The 19859-nt window shown below is 29.5% G+C and overlaps 2 protein-coding genes across 2 annotated transcripts in view; one reads left to right on the forward strand and one right to left on the reverse strand.

Annotated features, from left to right (window-relative positions):
- Positions 1 to 19859, reverse strand: part of LOC129989213 (anoctamin-7-like) — a 165463-nt gene that overhangs the window by 48077 nt on the left and 97527 nt on the right. The window contains exon 4 of the mRNA XM_056097593.1: positions 3981 to 4117. Within this exon, the coding sequence (XP_055953568.1) occupies positions 3981 to 4117 (137 nt within the window). The remainder of the gene's footprint in view (positions 1 to 3980; positions 4118 to 19859) is intronic.
- Positions 10589 to 18315, forward strand: LOC129989212 (uncharacterized). The gene has a single exon (XM_056097592.1). The coding sequence runs from the start codon at positions 10746 to 10748 to the stop codon at positions 18117 to 18119; it is 7374 nt and encodes a 2457-aa protein (XP_055953567.1). The 5' UTR covers positions 10589 to 10745; the 3' UTR covers positions 18120 to 18315.

Here is a 19859-nt window from a genome sequence, read left to right on the forward strand (position 1 = left end):
TTTTGTTTTTCTTAATTTTGTTCTTCAATTTGATATGATTTATTTAATATAATTTTCTGCTTACAAAAAAAATATTCCAACGCTTAATTTATTAGAATAAATGTAATCAATAAATTTTATTCCCGTTTTTTTGGAATTAATAATATGCTAATTACGGTTGCTTTTTATTATTAGCATATTATTTATTAAAAATAAGCTAATTTATTTCATTGCTTTTTATTTTTGACATAAAGTTTATTAAACTGAATATTGATATAGTATATACTTAACACGTAGATAATTATTAAATGCATTATTCCCTTAAATGAATACAAGTTCCAAATCTGTTTAATCTGCCAGATGCATTCGTACAAAATATCCAAATTTTAAAAGTCATAGGCGAAATCCTTTTGGTGCAGTTTATCCTATATTGAAGGATTTACCGAGAGCACTTCTATATTTTAATTTATTTGCATATATTAAAGATTTACGTTTTCATATTTCAGCCAGTTTTGTTTCACTAATTTTCTAAATTCATATAAATTTTAATTTATATTAATATATCGATCGATCGCTGTAATTTTTCTTAGGTTTAATTGGTTATATCTAATTTTAAATATTTTAATTTACTAGTATTATAGACAAGACGTCTGTTGCGCTAAAAAATCGAACCAATCTTATTATTTTGACATATTTTTCGTGATCTTTAGGGCGGGAAGAATGTAACGTATGGCCATAACTATCAGGGGTGTAATACTTAAGAACTCATGCATGAGAGCGAAAATATGTTAATATTTTTATATTAAAGATTTTATTTTTAAAAAAAACTGTAATAATGTTGCCAAACCGATACACAATTTATTTAAATAAAAATAATATTAAATAAGACTATTTCTAAGCAAATAAAAAAACATGAATGCACTGATGACTAATCAGATTAAACTACGACAAATTGCTTCAGATATCATAATGTTTTTAACGTAACAGAATTAGGTATGAATTAAAAATTACATAAAACTAGCCACCTTTGTCGCCTATCTGACTTTTATTACATTAATAGTATTGATATAGTCACGTCAGCCAATAGCATAGTTTAAGCTTTACTTCCAATAAATTTACACAAAGCATTCTGATTATTTAGCTATGCCTACGAAATGAAAAAATCAAATGGTGAATAAAACTGTCGAAATCGGACCAGTTATTGACGACTGAGGCTCACCCAAAGTTTTGTTTAGTGATGACTTTCTAAAAATGGAAGGTAGAGAGGAGCAGACGTTTCTAAAAAGTTTTTCTCATAAGTTTTTATATGAAATAAGAATTGGCGAAATTGTTATAGTGGCTGGCGCCAAAAGCTCTATAAAGATACTTCCTCTACGAGAATGTAAGCTGGGATAGTAATTTTGATATTTCTGTCGAAACTGTAAGGTTATAGAGGTGGAAGGAGTTAAGAGAGAAATGATGACTTAATAAGAGATCATGAATTTTCATGTGAATTAAGATTTGATAAAATACAAATATGAAATAAGATAAGGTAATAAGATAAAATCAAATCAGTGGTTGAGGCGTTTTATTTATTTTGTTTTATCTAATTATTTCAAATATGTTGGCAAAATCAGTCAAAATCTTGTTGACATTAGAGATTCTGTCAAGGTTTTGGTTTTCTATGCCTCTTGAAAATTGGGATTTATAGGCTCCCATTGTTGATATATCTAAAAATGATAAACTTTTACTTGAAATAAAAATTGACGAAATCAGACTAGTGGTAGAAGCCGGGAAACCAATTCTTTGATTTTTCCTTATTATTATAAGTTTATGGATAACATAGATCTACGAGACATTATAAAAAAAAATCTCACTTTATTTAAATGTAAAGTATATATTAAGATTTAAAAAATTGATAAATTAGAAAAAATGGTTAAAGTTTGGAAGAAACAATAAAGAAGAGGCGGAATTATCATTGATTTCCAAAGTGGTTCCGAAGTCTCTAGTAATAACTTTGATATTATAGTGTATACATGAAATGTATTCTTCGAATTTTTAAAGTCGATTCTTTTAATAATTCTGAATTGTAAAGTGAAAGCTTGCAAAATGCTTTATTACCAATGATATTCATTAATTGTCTGGCTAAATTTGCTTTCATTTTATCTAAAATTCGTTAATTTACATAGCATTATTCGAACTGGAATAGTATTTGTGTAGGTTGAAAAGATGCTTTGTCTAATCTCAATACGCACGAAAGCAAAGAAACAATCAGACTAACTTAATGAATGTTGAGAACAGCTGGCTCTAGCCATTGTGAAGCCTTTAGTGAATGCTGGATATCGCAGAAGCTATTGGGGGGCATTTAATGTATGCTGAATATAAATGATAATCTCCAGCGTGGAGCATTTATTGGATGCCAAAGGATAGCTGACGCTAACTAGTGTGACGCATTTTGTGAATAACAGATAGGACTGTTATCCATACATCCATCTCTTTGATTATCTGACAAATCTAATTATTTATCTAGCCAGTGTGGAACATTCAATTGATATTGGATGCTACTGACGGTAATCAACCTCTACTAATAATAAAGATGTATGCATATCTAACTGTGTGTATATTTTAGCGCCATACAGACCAACCACACAGTTTGACTTAAAAATGCAAATTTGGTACATATATGGATTGAAATACAGGTGCACCTGGGATAAATTTTTTTGAAATTTTCATAATTTAAAAAAAAAAATTAACTAGATTTTGAAATTTTTCGTGATAATTTCTGGAAATATTCCGATACAAAAATGATTTTTACATAAAATTTCTTAAAAACATTCAAAATTTAAAAACTTTAAAAAGTTTAAAAAAATTAATTCAAAATTTAAAAATTATCTTTTTAATGATATTTACTTAGTTTCTGTAAATTTCCTTAGCCTAAATTTAATTAATTTTTTTAAGATAGTTTAAAATATTTTCATTGTTGTAAATAAAACCCAAATTATTTTCATTGTTTCGTCAAATATTTCATAGAGTGATTTTTTTTTTTGTTTATTGAAAGCTAAGAAAGAAGATTGCCGAATAATATCCAATTGATTAACTTCCCTCGAATAAGCAAGTTTAATAGGAGATACACCATTTATTATTATTATTTTTTTAAATTTAATGAAAGTTCATAATCAAGCAATGGTGAAAACGATTCTAAGATGCGTTCATTTTTAAATTTTGTTGCTCTTTTATGTGATTTAAATGGATTTATAAAGATATGAATAGAAAAATAGTGGAATTCATTGCACAATGAAATAGAGTGGCATGTGGATTCTAATATGGTATGATAAAATAATAATAATATATGATTACTATTTGATTACTATAGTTCGTTGATGAATCCATTGAGAGCGAGTTAATTAAAAGTATTAAATGAATGTTAAAGTAATGTGAATTTAATAGAAATTTTCAATAACCACTGATCCCAGCGAGCCAACTGAACGCTATAGGCGGTTAGTTTATGGCATTTAGTGTTTACCGAATATAATTGCACTAGCTCATGTCGAATATATGATATATGTTTTTTCTATATAAATAGATAGATATATAGAGATTAGTTTAGTTTAGTCATATATTAATGTCCCGTTTTAAAGTAACACTAGGATTATTTGGGGTTGGACCTCGTAATTTTGAGCAGAGGGCAGATGACGAGGTCAACATCTGAGCTGCCCCCCCCCCATCTCAAAGCTCCTACATCACATCAGAGAGAGAACGTTTGACTCCGATGGATTTAACGTGCACTAGACCCGCTTTCACGACGGTTCTTTGGCGGAATCGGGTCTCGAACCTGAAAGCTATCGATTTCGAAGCCGAGACTTTACCACCAGATATCTAGAGATAAACGGCGGCAGTGAAGAAATGAATACGAGAATCTTTCAGATGTGAAAGATAAGTGATATTAAAAAAGAATAATTGAAATTTTGAATTGCTTTTTGGATGCCATTTGTTATCTCTCAAGAATTAGTACGCATTCTAACCTCTTCCATGTGCAGGCCTGCTTTGACGAGGTTGGCCATGAACTTCTTCCGCCATGCCTCATGCTTGTGCGTTTTCTGTGCGAACCCTTTGGGCAGTGTCCGCTCATCAGAGCTTTCTTCATACACCAGGACGTAATCTGGAAAGATTTTAGTTCATAATCAGAAACTAAAAAGAAAATGGCCATCTATATTATTTTCTATGCAATTATAAGTATTTAAAAGAAAAAATAATAATACATCTTATCTTATTACCTTAAAATTTAATATGTTTTGCATAATTTTTTGCTTAACAAAATGTGCTTTTTTTATTATCATTCCTCTTCATTCTTGTTTCTCAGGCAGTTTTTCGTGAGCGCGCGCGTGTGTGTTTACTTAATATTTATTTAGTCGAATTTGACAAATTTGAAGTTTTGATTTGATTTATACTTTAATAGCTTCTTCATCAAAATATTTTAAAACTTCAAATTTTGATAGTCATATAATTCTCTCATAATATTATAAACGCCTTCAGTCATAACGTAATATGTATCTCTCTCATTTTCTGTTAGTTCCCGTAGAATTTGTACTATAAATTAAAGTGGAAAGGATTAATCTGTAATTAATATAATAATATTTTTTACTGAAACAAAGTATTTTTTTGTAATATGATTACTGAAAACAGTCACTGAGCGTTTAAACTTTATGGGCACTAAAGAATATCTTTCCTAATTTATGTAATATTTCAAGAATTTGTCAACAAAATATTCTCAGATTCATTATGACCAGAACGATTAATTAACAATGTTTAATTTTAAATGCATCAAACACTCAGAAAATAAAACGAATCATTTAAAATAATCGGTTGAAAACAGGTTAAAAAAACTAAAAAAACGATGTACTTAAAACTATAAGCGCATACAAAAAATATATAACTAACATAAATACAATTTAATTACAAAAACATGCAACTAACCTAAAAATAATTGAAATCATCCGTTGATAATGGTTGTCATGTCAACAATCAGAACACAATGCGCATGCGTGAATTTTCAAAGCCAGTTACGTTAACGCAAATGCGTGAGTTTTTCTACGCCAGTTGGGGTAACGCTATGCAGATTAAAAATTTTTAATTTCCTTTATTCTGTTTTATTTTAATTCAAAAGTACTTAAGAATGAATCTGAAAGATCGATTAATTAACAATGTTTAATTTTAAATGCATCAAACATTAAGAAAATAAATAGGATCGTTTCAAATAATCAGCCGAAAAATCTTAAGCCTAGTCTCATGACTGTTGGAGAAAAAAAAAATGAAGCCGTACTCATTTGGGGGTGAGAAAAATGAAAAGATTTTTTTGGCGGGAAAGTTAGTTTTTAATTAATAATTAAAATTCTAATTTATAATTCAAAAAAAGGTCTATCCTATCTTTTAAGTTAGATCAAACTGCACACGGTGTGCAAATTTGATTAAAATCGGTTAAGTAGTTTAGGAGTCCATCGCGGACAAACAACGTGACACGTAATTTATATATATTAAGATTAGGCTAAAAAATGAATATGGCAAGAGAAGATAATTTTTAAACCGAAAATTGCAGTAAAAGTTTATTTTTAATGCTTAACATTTTTATAATAAATATCATAATTAATAGATAAGCAATAAATAATTTTAGTAAATAAATTGATAGAAAGGAGTTAAATTTTTTTTCGGTAGTTTAGGAAATATTTTGAAAAAAAAAATTAACAAAAAAGCAGCACAGAACATTTTGGATAAACAATTAAAAAAAAAAAAAAAAACAAGTTCAAAATATACAACTAACATTCCACATTTTTTTTTTTACAAAGATGCGATTTTTTTTTTTTCTTTGCTTTTTTGATTGACAACATTTCACAGTATTTAAATCTTTTAGTGAATATACGAGTAAGTCGCTTAGAGGTTTTAATAAATTATGTACCTACGATTACTGCTCATTTAAAATACGGATGTATTGCTCACAAAAACAATTCAAATAATTATTTAAATAAAAAAATAATATGCGACCTCTTTTTTTTAATGGATTGAAAGGGATAAAATAATTTTATCTAACCTCATACAAATCTATAACTCCACATAAATACCTAACCCTAAACAAATTGTCTTGAAAATTTGTGACTATGAACTTTAACTTTAACGTAGGGAATTATCTTCGGAGGAATAAATTTGTATGGGACTAGGAAAAAGTGTTTTATACCTTGTAGTCCTTTTTAAAAAGTACATTATTTTTTAAATTTAATTTTATTATATTTATGTAATTATTTTTTACTGTTTAGTTTGAAATTGCAATCGATTTTAAACCAATTTCCCGATAAGCAAACGATTTGTCATGGCGCCATCTATTGGTAATGAAAGTTTTTGATCCATTGTAAAAAGTGTATCCAACAGACAGAGAAGAATGCAAGTTAATATTGCATTTCTATACAATTCTGGGCAATGTTTGAAATTCAAGTTTTCTAGCTCATCGGAAGTTAGTTAAAATCGATAGCAAAATTTACATCTTAACAGACTTCACTGAGAGAAGTTTCAACATTAAAAAGCAAATTATTAGATAATTGCATGAAACTGCTGTTTATTGATATTCTTTCCACTACAGATAATCTATCAATTTTTTTGCATTTGTTATGTAAGGGCTAGTAGATTGTTGTGTAATAAAAACATTAAGGTGAGCATTCCTGATCACTCATGTTAAGCGAATGGTATGGTGCCGTTACAAAATCCATCGCCAATGTAAAAAAATAGTTAGAATTGGCATTCCATTGCAGAATGGAGTGAATAGTAGTGGATGGGATTACATGGAATGCAGTGATCATGAAAGCTCCACTTTAGAAGATGCGAACTGATAGACTTGCTAATAGCTGTAAATTTATGAATATCACTAACTACTCTATTAATCAGTTTATAAAAAAATTAATGAACAGAGTGGAAAGAATTACGAATTATTATTATGCAGAACATGATTTTCATTAATATTATATACAAATCAACTAGAATGAACTTAATTATAGATTAATTAACAAAAAATTATACATTTAAAAATTATTAAAAATTAAATAAAAAATTATGTACTAATTTAAGCAAAAATGGTACTTTAATTGATTAGAATTCATTGGCTAGATCCGAAGCCAATCTAATTCCACTGCAAATGTGTGTTTTTCAAGTATTAGAACTGAAACCGCCTATACAGTTGTGTATGCATTTAATAAATATCACATTATTTTTCACGTACTACGAATAATCCATTATTATGTAGAATTAATAATAAATGAATTAGTAAATATATTTCTCTGTAGGCGATGGTTAGATTTTACCAGAAGGAAAAGATGAATTAACTATCTCATGAAACAATAAAGCGATAAAAGAAATGTTCTTCGATTATTATTTTTTTTTTTTAAAGAATGGAGGAAGTGACTTCTTTCTTTCTTTCTATGATGGAATTTCCATTTTAAAATAATGTCTTGGTGTTCTTTCCATTTTAAAACAATATCTTGATATTGTAAGGTAAAATATTAGTTCATAAGCTTTCAATATAACAATTCCATGAAAAAGAATTTTATTAGTTTGATATGTAAGAAATTCGTTACATTCCAATGAATTGATTGTCGTTGACTAATGAATTTTTTTATGATAAACGAAAATAAAGTGCAAATTAGGTAAAGAAACTGAATGTTGTTCAAGATTTAAATATTTAAACTAAATCTGTCACTTGAGTTGAAAGCTCACTCTTTCAGAAAATTTATAAACGAAAGAAATATAAATAAAAATGCCCAGCAATTATCTTTTTGCAACGGGATATAAACTATGCATCGTGAAATATCCGACCGATAAAATCCTTTACGATGATTTGTTCAATAAATCCACTAAAATTAATCGTTAACACTATTGAACGTGCTATTAACCAGTTTTAACTGTTTTTGATGAGTATATTCGTCATGGGAAAAGTACATTTTGCGTTATGACGAGTTTATTCGATGACAATTATTATATTTATGTAATAATTTTTTATTTATTGTATTTATAGTTAATTATTTATTATATTTATATAATATATATGTGTTTATGACAGTTTAGATACGCATTTTCCGCAGAGATCGAACTGGTTAATTAACAGCAGATGTCTGTTTTACTTGCTTGAATAAATCTATTGGTCTAAGCTTACAGCGTGAATTTTTTAGTTGATATATCGAATAATTGCATTAATATATTTATCTTCTTTTAGACTGATAAAAAATACTGTATACTTTGACTAATTTAATAACTTTCAATGGCTATTTTTATTATTTGAGAGCTCATAAAAAAACATACGGTCTTTTCTGATAAAATTATCTTTTACAGCTGTTGACAGTTTTATAATACTTCATAAAATTATTATTAGTATTTTATAGTGTGCAACTAATTAATTTAATTGTGGTATTGGTTAGCTTAACATTCATATAATAGCGGACGAAAATTTTTTAATTTTTTTCATTTACTATCAAAGATTTATTTTTAGTTGTGGATTTTTCAAAAATATTACAATATATCTATAAAGGGATTCTTTTTCATGGTCACTAACTATTTCATGTGATTATTTCAATATTATATAGCATTCTTAAACAGAATGTGCATTGAATAACGGATAGATATTTTTAACTATTTAATTAGAGTCTACTACTTTTGTTATTAAAGATATCCGAAAATATTGCTGTCTGCCCGGTTATCTTTTGTACCAAAGGGCAGGTTTAAGATCCATAGATAAATTATTCAAAATATTCTATTTTATTTCATTACATTCAGTAACGAAACGATTTTTTATTGATTGTCTGCCATTTTCTTTATTCTGCAAATTATTTAAAGCTATCACAGTTTTCTATGATATGATACTGCATCTTGCTCACAGTAATTTTATGATTTCTGTTAAAAATTATGAGTAGTTGTTTATCCGTTTGCTGCATGACATTTGAAACAGGGCTTTTAAATTTTTCTAATTGCTATTTCCGAGGGAAAAAACAATTCTATTTTAGCTTGGCTCCAAAACTGGAAGACAAATAAAAATATTATTGGTATAATAACTTTAAAAATAAATGCGATTATAGTCATTTTTCACTAAACCGAAAGATTTTTTTTTCATTTATAAATGTTGAATTATCTGGAAAAAGGGGTCGTGGAAGTTTCCCTGACTCACAGTTTAAGAAGTCCACTTTCAAACTTCCATCGTACCATTAAGATTATTTCGTCCTGAACAAACTTTCATCGTGCGATTAAGATGAAAATCTGATTTAAAAAAAAACAATGGATTTACCTTCATTTCATCCCTCTTAGACTCGGAGCGGCTAATTATTCTGAGTATGGCTTCTCCAAAATTTATCTGTATTCGGCAAAAGATTACTTCAAAAAATATCTGCTTCATAGGAGAGAGAGTTCCAAGAAGGAACCAGCGTTTTTCACTCAACTTCCTTCCCAGCCGCGGGGGTCCAATTAAAACAGTGGGGAGAATGGATTCTTCTCAATCTGGTTATCTTACTGACTGACCACTTCCTTCCCCAACTTTTTTCTCACATTAGCAATATGTAGTTCCAAACTAAACTCTTATCTGAATTCGTTTTTCGAAAAACTAACGCATATTGCAAACGGAAACTTTTTACCTATACTTTTTTCATTAGAGGCCTTAATTTTTCAAAATAAAACTTTTAAGATTTTCCTGTAATTAAATTGATGATTACATATCTTTCTTTATTTCGACAATTTCACAAAAGAAACCTTATGTTACAAGTTGTCTTTTCATTAATAATATCATAAAAAATGAGGAAAAACATTCAGAGATATAAATACTTTAAAATCCTGCTACACATCTATACTTTTTTTGCAAAATTTATAAGTAATATTTAATGCAAGTAAATAATTTTTTTTTCGAACGTATATTAATTTTTAAAATCTGTATCTCCTATACTTTATTTTTTTTTTCCCAAGAGATTAATATGATTTTTTTTTTTTTTTTTTTTTTTTTGCGTTGAAAAGTGAAAATTTAACATCTTAAAGGACATTTAAAAGTCAAGAACATGTTTTTAAAGAAATACGCAATGCCATTTAAGAGTAAATATAAATCTCTTTCCAAACTTTGTCTGATATTTGAAAAGTATATTATATATATTCTTAAAAGAGATCGTTATGTCTATTAATAAAGCACACTAAAAAAATTAAGTTTTCGAGATTTTATGATATTTTATAAATTTGGTTTTCACAAACAAAAAAAAAAAAAACCCGATTAAATCAAAATGAATAATTCTGTATATTTAGATATTAGAAAGAAAAAGATTTTTTAAAATAAAAAAAAAAAAACAGTTTTTCATATATATATATATATATACACACAATTCGTACAGTTTAGTCGATTTTTAGGCGTTAAAAGCATAACATTTCTTCTTATCTTATGCTTTCGTTCCTTTTATCATTTTAATGACGAAAAGATATTTTGGCTTCTACCCGCAATATTATCATTTGTGCTTAGATAAGATACAGGTGCGATGAATTTATTGCGTCTTATCATGCTTGAAACTTAATTTGAATTTATCTTTTACATTCGAAATTCGTCATATTCGAACAAAAGCTTTTTCTATTTCGATATATACCTTTTACTCTGATTGAATAGTTTTTACTCATGATTTTTCCTTTCAAACAAAAGATGCGTATTAATATGCAATCTATGCTATGACAAATTGTGAAAGAAATAATCTATCTTCATCATAATCTCTATTGAAAGTGTCGAATCTGAAAAAAATATGGGGACGTGTGAAAATAAACCTGAAATGAATATTTATATTCAAAGTCTTCTGAAAAAATCTGGAGTTGAAATTGTCGCAGAATTTTCAAGCTTAGATAAAGAAGGTAAGCGAAATATTTACCTCAAAATCTTATTTGCTGCAAAGAATGCTATATTGGACTCTGATTGTAATACTCTTCAGAAATTAGGTTGCATCTTAGATTCCTTAAAAAGTAATGTCAGCAATGAAACATTGCAGGATTTCTGTAACAGTACAGATAATCCGTTTAGAAATACAAACATGATTTTATTAGCCTGCAAGCATGGCAAGATTGATGTAGTTAGACTACTATTTGAAGAAAAGAACAGAGCATTTTGCAACTTAAATTCTAAAGACTGTAGCATGTTGTCAATATTGCCAGATACACTTGATGGGGATTCTCATAATGCAATTTACTATGCAATACGTTCTGGTGAAACCGATTTGTTTCGCTTATTAGTTGAACAATGGCCAGATAATTATTTCCAGGCTCATAAGGGAGAACTTGATGTAATTCTTTCGAATGTGTATAATGAAATGAAATTAAAAAATATTTTATTAACAACCGAAACAGAAATACTGATCAAATATTACTTGATAGAAAATCGATTTTTTCATGAAAAGTCAGATAAATCGGAAGCATCTGTCACTTCAGTACGTAGAAAAATTGAACAGCGCATAATAATGCTGCTGGAAGACATTGAAAATCTGCTTAAGACCGAGTGTCTGGAAATGGATAACACATTTTTAGTCCAGATCCAATTCATTGCAAAAAATATCCATGCATTGAAACGATTATTAAAAATGACTTATGACAGATTACCGTGGGAAGAAATTGAATTTTGCCTGGTGCTCTTTGTCCGCTGCAATTTGAAATTCCAAAAAAGGAACTTTTTTTACAACTCCATTTTGACTGTAAGTCGAATTCTCAGTCATCTAAAAAACTTTGCTCGTTGTCTTTCCATTAAAAAATCGACCATTTTAAAAACAAATGCAAAAACATTGAGTCAATTTCCTAAAAACTTTAAAAATCAAAAACGTGATGATATTGTCTCAAAAATTTTAAATTATCATCCATATTTCAATGAACTGTATGATGACTATACACAAGTAAGAGATATGCATTCCTTGGAGAATATCAAAGAATATATTGATATCGCTTTATCAACAGATCCCGAGGACAAGGAAGGACAAATGGCTCTCATGAGGGCCCTTCAAGTAATTGGTGAACATTTAAAGAATACAGTAGAAACTCCAAAACTATCCAATTTAACGAGTGAACTTTTATTTTATTCCCTACCGAAAACTACTAGAGATGTTATTAAAGATCTTCGTAACAGTTTATCACACTCGAAATCGTTATATAAGAGATCAGAAATTAAGAAAAGCAATTCGTTTTATTTCTCCAAAATAAAAAACGACCTTAAAAAATTAGACTCTTTCATTACGGAAATTTTATACAAAAACAGAACAAAAAGCATTGTTGGATTACTGAACAAAATCTTTAGCTGTAAAGATCTAAAAGATATCAGACAGATCATCGACACGTTTGATACCGAAGAAGCTAGAGAAATATTTTTAAGATATCCGATCTCAGAAGAACTTGAACAGTTAGAGATGCTAATTGACGAACTGCGAAATAAAGTGGTAGATAAAACATACGCAGTGGAAGAACTTTTCGATGCCATTAATTTTGAAATAATTCAAGAGAAAAATAAATTAATAAATGCCGGTGTGCAATTTTTAATAGCCTTTAATGCCATATCTTGCATTTTAAATAAACTAAAAGATGACCAGATTGATGAGAAAGATATCCAGTTTACAAAATTAAAAGCGGAAGAAAGTCTATTATCCATTAATATGGTGGCAACAAAGGACGAACATTCTTCTCTCAGAAAGATAAATGATCTATTAATAGGCCTCTTATACAAAATCAATTCAAGAATTAGTGCTGAAAATGTAAATGATGTGGTTAGTATAGCAGTGAAAATATATGTAATTTTGGAATATAAAGTAGATAACATAAAATGGATTGAGGAATTTAGATATAAATTGAAACTAAATGATCGAAAAAGGGAAAACGAAATGATCCAAGATAATTACAAAATTCAATTCTATGGAACATTAAGTTTGCTAAAAGAAGTTCTAGAAGAAAATGGTTTGATCAAGCAAAATAATAACTTAATTCAAAAATTATATCTATTCAAAAATGATAAAAATTTGCAAGCAGCAATAGAGATGATAGTTATAGATATATTTTCAATTTTGAGTAACTTAGGTTATTTGACTGATAATCCACTGTACGTTGAAAATAAAGTTACTTTAATAGGCAAAAATTTGCGAAATCATTTAGTTCATTTTAACTCTTTGAATGACATTCTTATGGAAGAAACTTTTATAGACACAGCTTTAAATGCTGCAAAAATAGGAGCAGAAGTCACATTAGAGCAAAGTAAAAAAATAGATAAAGTTTTATTAAATGACGGATCAAAACTGAAATCTTTTCAAGAAGAAGCTTTACTAATAATACATAATCAAGAGGCACTTTTTTCAGCTTTGGCACAAGGTAACCTCCATGAAGTTAAAAACTGTTTGGCAACTGGAGCAGACATATTTGGTAGAGATATGAATTCATGGACAACATTGCACTATGCTTCCAAAGGACCTTGTCTTGAAGTCGTTAGATTTATTCTCGAACAAGGCGTTGACATTAGGGCCAAAGATATCAAAGGTTTCACTGTTTTGCATGTAGCTTCATTATTTGGAAGAGTAGAAACTGTCAAGTTTTTCTTGACATTCGAAAAACTGTCAATCAAGGACGAGACGAATGATGGATGGACACCCCTACATTTGGCAATACAATATGGCCACAAAGAAGTGGTTGAAATTTTACTTCAGAATGATTCATGTACCAGTTTTATAAATGGCCACCATTCTCCCATGTGGTGTGCAATATGGTACGAAAAGGAAGAGATCATAGAAATATTACTTGATCGAATTGAAAACGTGAATGCAAGTGTAATTACGGGAGGTTATACTGCTTTGCATATAGCTGCTGAAAAAGGACTCACAAAAATAGTTAATATTTTGCTTAATAAAGGAGCAAATGTTAACAAGAAAAGTGATGACCAACTTTTACCATTACATTTGGCATCAATGAGAGGTAAAACAGATATTGTGATGATTTTACTTTCACAGAAATCCGATATCGATGCAGAAACAATTGATGGACACACTCCTTTAATTTTTGCTGCAGAAAGAGGTCGAAATGAAGTGGTAGATCTATTAATAAAACATAAAGCAAAAGTAAATATTGCTGATAAGACGATGAAATGGACTCCTTTGATGCTTGTTGTGAAGAACGAGGATCTTCAAATGACAGAGTATTTGCTGAATAACTTTGCCGATGTCGAAGCACAAGACTTTCTAGGTCAAACCGCTTTGCACTTTGCAGTTTCGAAAGATTCGGAGAATATAGTCAGAGCTCTTTTGGAGAAGAAGGCGAATATTACTACAACAGATGATGAAGGTAAAACTGCACTTCACAAAGCTGCTGAAAGAGGTCATGAAAAAATTGTCAAAATTTTGATCCAGAAAGGATCCAACATCAATGCAGTAGATAGAAATTTGCGTACACCGCTTCATTATGCTGCAGAGAAGGGATTCTTAGAGGTAGCTAAAGCTTTAATTGACACCAAAATTCTAAACATTGATGCTAAAGATAGAGACGGTTCGACAGCATTGCATATAAGCATACATCATAAGCACAAGAAAGTCTTAAAACATTTAATCGATTGCAAGGCAAATATCAATGAGCTTGACTTAAAGAAACAGTCACCTCTTCACTTAGCAATAAAATCCTGCAATGATGAAATCATACAGCTCTTCATTGGTAAAGGAAAAGGTGTTGAAGATATAAACATCAATGCTTCTACATTGCTGCAAATGAGTGTTATATCTGGAAATAAAACTTTTACAGAGGAAATGATAAAAAATGGCTGTGATTGTTTAATTCGAGATGAAGAAGGCCGCACACTTTTGCACTTAGCAGCCGAAAGTAATCAAATTGAAATAATCAAATTTTTGGCTAAGAGGATGTCTACAATTTCTGACTGGAAAGATAGAAATGGTCATTTTCCTTTATATTATGCAGTCAAGAATAATTATAAAAACGCCGTTCTCGAATTGATAGATAATGATATCAGCGTTGAAGAATATGAGTCAATAGAAATGGCTGTCAGGTCTGGATACAAAGACATTCTGGATATTTTGTTGAAAAATTGTAAACGTGATTTTATTACCAATCTGTGCAAATTTCGGCTTCAAAACGGATTTTCTCTTTTACATCTCGCAACTGTGAATGGCCATTTGAGTGTTGTTGAGACATTATTAAAATTTAGAATTGATATAGATGCTACAGTCCCTGAAAACGGTATGACTTCTCTGCATCTTGCTATAAAGTATGACCATACAGAAATTGTGGAAATGCTGGTAAGAAAAAAAGCTAATGTTAACATTCAGTCAGAAGATGGACATACTCCTCTACATTTAGCCTCAGCAGATGGATCTATTAGAATGATTGAAATTTTATTGAATGTCGGAGCAAAATTATCAATCAGAAATAAATCAAATCAGTTGCCAGTAGAATTAGCTGCAGCAAATGGACATTTGATTGCAGTAAAAATTCTTTTGGAAACACAAGAAGAAAATTTGAATAACCTTTTGCATATTGCTGCAAAAAATGGCAATTTGGAAATTGCTAAGTACCTCATTGGGAAGAACTGTGATCTACATTTTAGAGATTCTATGCATCTTAAGCCAATACACGTTGCAGTTCAACATGGTCATTTAGACATCGTCAAACTTTTTTTAAAATCTGACGAATCACTTAAGGACAATACTTTGCTACATTTAGCTGTTTCAAGAAGTAATTTGGATCTAGTAAAATTCCTCATAGATGAAAAAGTTGATCTTAATGCACCTGATGAGAATGGTAACACCTCTGTGCACCTGGCTGCGATCCATGGCAATAAAAATATTCTCGAAATTTTGTTACATAATGGAGCTTATTATGATTCTTTGAACAACTTAAATAGACAAGCGGAGGACTTAGCTCAAGGAGGACACATTAAGAAAGCACTGCAAAAAACCAAAATCTTATTTAAATCAAAATTCCCTATAGATGTCGAAGTGTGCATCGAAGAAGGTGCTTTCGTAAATGCGAAACGAAGAGATGGAAGCACACCACTGCATTTTGCTGCATGGAAAGGATTAGAATGGATGGTTAAAATTTTATTGGACAAAGGAGCAAATCCAAATGTGATTGGTAAAAATGGATCAACGCCTCTACATTATGCTTCTAAATATGCCACTAAGGAAGTCGTTGAGATGCTTCTAGCCAGCGGTGCTATATATAATGCGCTGGATGATTCTAAAAACCCACCTATTGAGTACTCTGAAAGGGAAGATATTAAAGACTTATTAAATCTCTTGGACGAATCATTTAAAGGTGTACAAGCATGTATACAAACACCCCCTACATTTCTGCGTGAACTTAAAAGATCTAGTAGCATTTGTGCTCTTATGAGAGCTAAAAATAGACATATGAAAACATTAGTTGTTGCAGCGATTTCTAGTGATTTCCCATTTGTAGAGCAGTTAAAATCAATAAAGCAAGAAGATCCTTCAGATAAATTCGAGACAGTTGAAAAATTAATGGAAGAAGAAAAATTCGAAGAATCCTTGTTCATTTTAAAGGAAATATTAAAAAAAAGAGAAGCTATTATTGGTCCAGATAATCCAGGTTGCTTCGATATCAAAGAAAAAATAGCCATGGTATTATACAAGCAACAACACTATGCAGATGCCATGAAAATATTTGATGAAATTTATAAAAAATGGAAAGAAGCATTGCATATCGAAACAGAAGACACCTTAAGAATACGAGGTTTAATTGCTACAACTTTCCACAAACAAGGGGAGAATGAGCAAGCACTGGATATCTTCAGAGAAATCGAAGTGAAAATGAAAAAAGATTTCGGAGAAGATCATGGAGAATATTTGAAAATTCAGACGCATAAGGCCGCTGTTTTGCATGCCTTGGGAAGGCACGAAGAAGCTCTGAGAACCAATAGTATGATCTACGAAAAGTACAAGAATAAATTGGGTGAAAATGATCCATTAACTTTAACGGTAGAAAATAACATGGGCATTATTTTGGTAAATCAAGGCAAAAAGGACGAAGCTTTGCGAACTTTTGGAAAAGTTTACGTCGGAAGAAAAAAAGTCCTTGGAAAAACTCACTCGGATACTCTTAGGACTTTTCATAATATGGTGAATGTGCTTTCGTCTCTTGGAAAATGGGATGAAGCTCACGAAGCATATCAAGATGTTCTCTGTATGCAAAAGGATACATTAGCGACAGACCATTTGGATATTTTGCGAACACAAGTTAAGATAGCAGACCTCCATTTCAATCAAAGGAATTATTTAAACGCATTAAAAATTTATCTGGAAGTCCAGGACAAAATGATAGCAAAATTAGGACATGATAATCCTGAAATTCTAGACACTGAAGAAAAAATATCTTCAATACACCAACAACTTTTTCTTGATGGAATAATTGGAATAGGACGTTTGAATCAAGTATACCTGAACGTCAATGATACTATTGAAGCTGATTCTAAAATGGCAATTGAAAGTCTAATTAGAACGGGTGTGGATGTTAATTATAAGACTTCTAATGGATTTTCTATGCTACATTTTGCTGTAAATGACAACAAGAAAGATAAAGTAGTTTCGTTATTATCCAGTGGTGCAGATATTTTCTTAGTTTCTTCAAAAGGCAATACACCCCTTCACATCGCAGCAAGTAAAGGCTTGAGTGAAATTGCCGAAATTTTATTGGAGCATGTGAAGCAACATCATTATTCTAAGCTTAACGATTTCATCGATGCTAAAACAGTCGTTAAAGGTAGCACTGCATTACATGTTGCGGCAAATGAAAGAACAGCGAAAGTGTTGCTGAAATATGGAGCTAGTTACAACCTTCAAAATGATATCGGCCAAACGCCAGTTGAACTTGCTACAGATTGGCATATAATCAACTTACTTCGGCTAACCGACAAAGTTTTCAAAGATGCAGCTTGCTGCAACAGTCAGTTGATAAGGGGAATCGGTTTTCTGCATTTTATGGGTTTTTCTGCTATCTTCTTTGCTCGAAATAGGGATAGACTCACTTTAGTGGAAGTTGCTCAACAAGCTAACAACAAAATACTTGAACATGTTTTATTAGCAATGATGAAAACCCCAAATCAGTTTATTTTACCGGATTCAAAAATACATCTATTGTAATCACTTGATGGAAAAACCACCACTTTATAACTTGGCCAATGCAGTTTGATGACTAGACATCACAACAATAAAATTCCATGAAACCGAAATTTCGGAGGAAAAAAATTCTATTTGTTAATGTTGTTAATTAAAATTTTTAATTTTAATTTTCTGATGAATTCATTAGTGTAAATCAGAAAGATGATATAATGTTTCCATTCTGCTTCTAAGTTAATTGTATGAATTTTAAACATTACTAGAAAAATAAACTGTTTGGAAATAACAAAAATATCATTTTTTTTTTTTTTTTTTTTTTTTGCAACACAGATGTTATTTTTAATTTGATATATGTTTGAAAAATTTTGTTCGAATCAGTGTTACTTTAACTTCAGTTTTCATTTATCAAATTTTAATGCTAGTAATAAAACCCTAAAATTAAAAACATATGAGAATTTTCTAGGTTGTTTTTAAAAATATTATGTTGAATAATATAATTATAATTGAACATTAACTTCCTCTTCTGGATTTATGGATATTCATAAAACATTTGAGTATTCATATTTGCATATATATTTGATAGTCTTTTATTATGTTTATTATTTGATGTTTTTTCATAATAAATTGACCATTACCAGTGCAAAATTAAAGTGCAATAAGAAAAATTTCATCATATACGTTTGGAGACGTATATACTGTTACAGTGTTACGATCATCTACAACTTAAACACATCAGATATACAATTAAATTATGAATTTAAAAGTTTAAATATATATATTAAAAAAGAGCCAGTTACTCCAATACAAATGAAATTATTACTTTATTCGATTGCCAATACATTGCTCTCAGTACTTTGATGATTTACATTATTTTATTGCATTTACTGTAATAGAGGTAGTAGATCGAGGAGCTACAATAACCGTTGAAAATCAAACTAAACCAAAAATTTAATAAAATGTAATCTGTATAAAGAGATTTAAAAAAAGAAAACTAATGAAAATTAATTCATTAAAAAAATCTTAAACCCTAAATTGGGAAAACAGTGTCCGAATGCAATAGAATTTAACAAACTTGATTGTTTCAAATCTGAATTAGTTGACGATTTCAATTTTTCTCTGGTCTCTGGAGTTTCCTACTAATATAATGCTGAAAATTTATTGTAATTTGAATTTATTTTGGCCAATTGGAAATCAAAACTAAAAATTGTGCTTTGCTTTATTTCTAAATCATTTCATTAATTAAATATGTCTTCATTTGTGGCTCCAACCTTTATTGCATACAAACCTTTTTTGTATAAAATATTTTAAGCACTTTAAATCCAATAAATATGAATTATATTCTTTATTAAGTTTTCAAAATAGTATAGAGTATGTTCGTAAATTTAAATTATTCAATTACAGAAATCACTTTTTTACTTCCAGTATGTTCTTAAATTTAAATTAATTACATTACTATATTTGCAAATAAATTATTCGTATTCAAAATACGAGTTGATACAATAATCATAGGAGAATCCATTGTCTTTTGTCATTTAATTTTTTTTAAAAAAATGCTATATTTAATTTCAGTTTTTTTTTTCTTTTTTCTATTTGATTGTATTAGAAGAAATTGAATTGAGAAGAAGAAATATTTATTGAATAGAAGAAACATTTGAAATTTTAAAACTTCAGTTTCTTTCACCAAGGGAGGCATAATTTACGTACAAAAGATAAGTGGTAAGAAATTAGTCAGTCTACATCGCGGCACAAGAGCAGAAGAGACCA

Source organism: Argiope bruennichi, chromosome 10 (assembly GCF_947563725.1).
Source record: "Argiope bruennichi chromosome 10, qqArgBrue1.1, whole genome shotgun sequence".
Classification (NCBI taxonomy): Eukaryota; Metazoa; Arthropoda; class Arachnida; order Araneae; family Araneidae; genus Argiope; species Argiope bruennichi.

Coding starts and splice junctions, on each gene's coding strand:
- LOC129989212 (XM_056097592.1), top strand. CDS start 10,746: ATGGGGACGTGTGAAAATAAACCTGAAATGAATATTTATATTCAAAGT.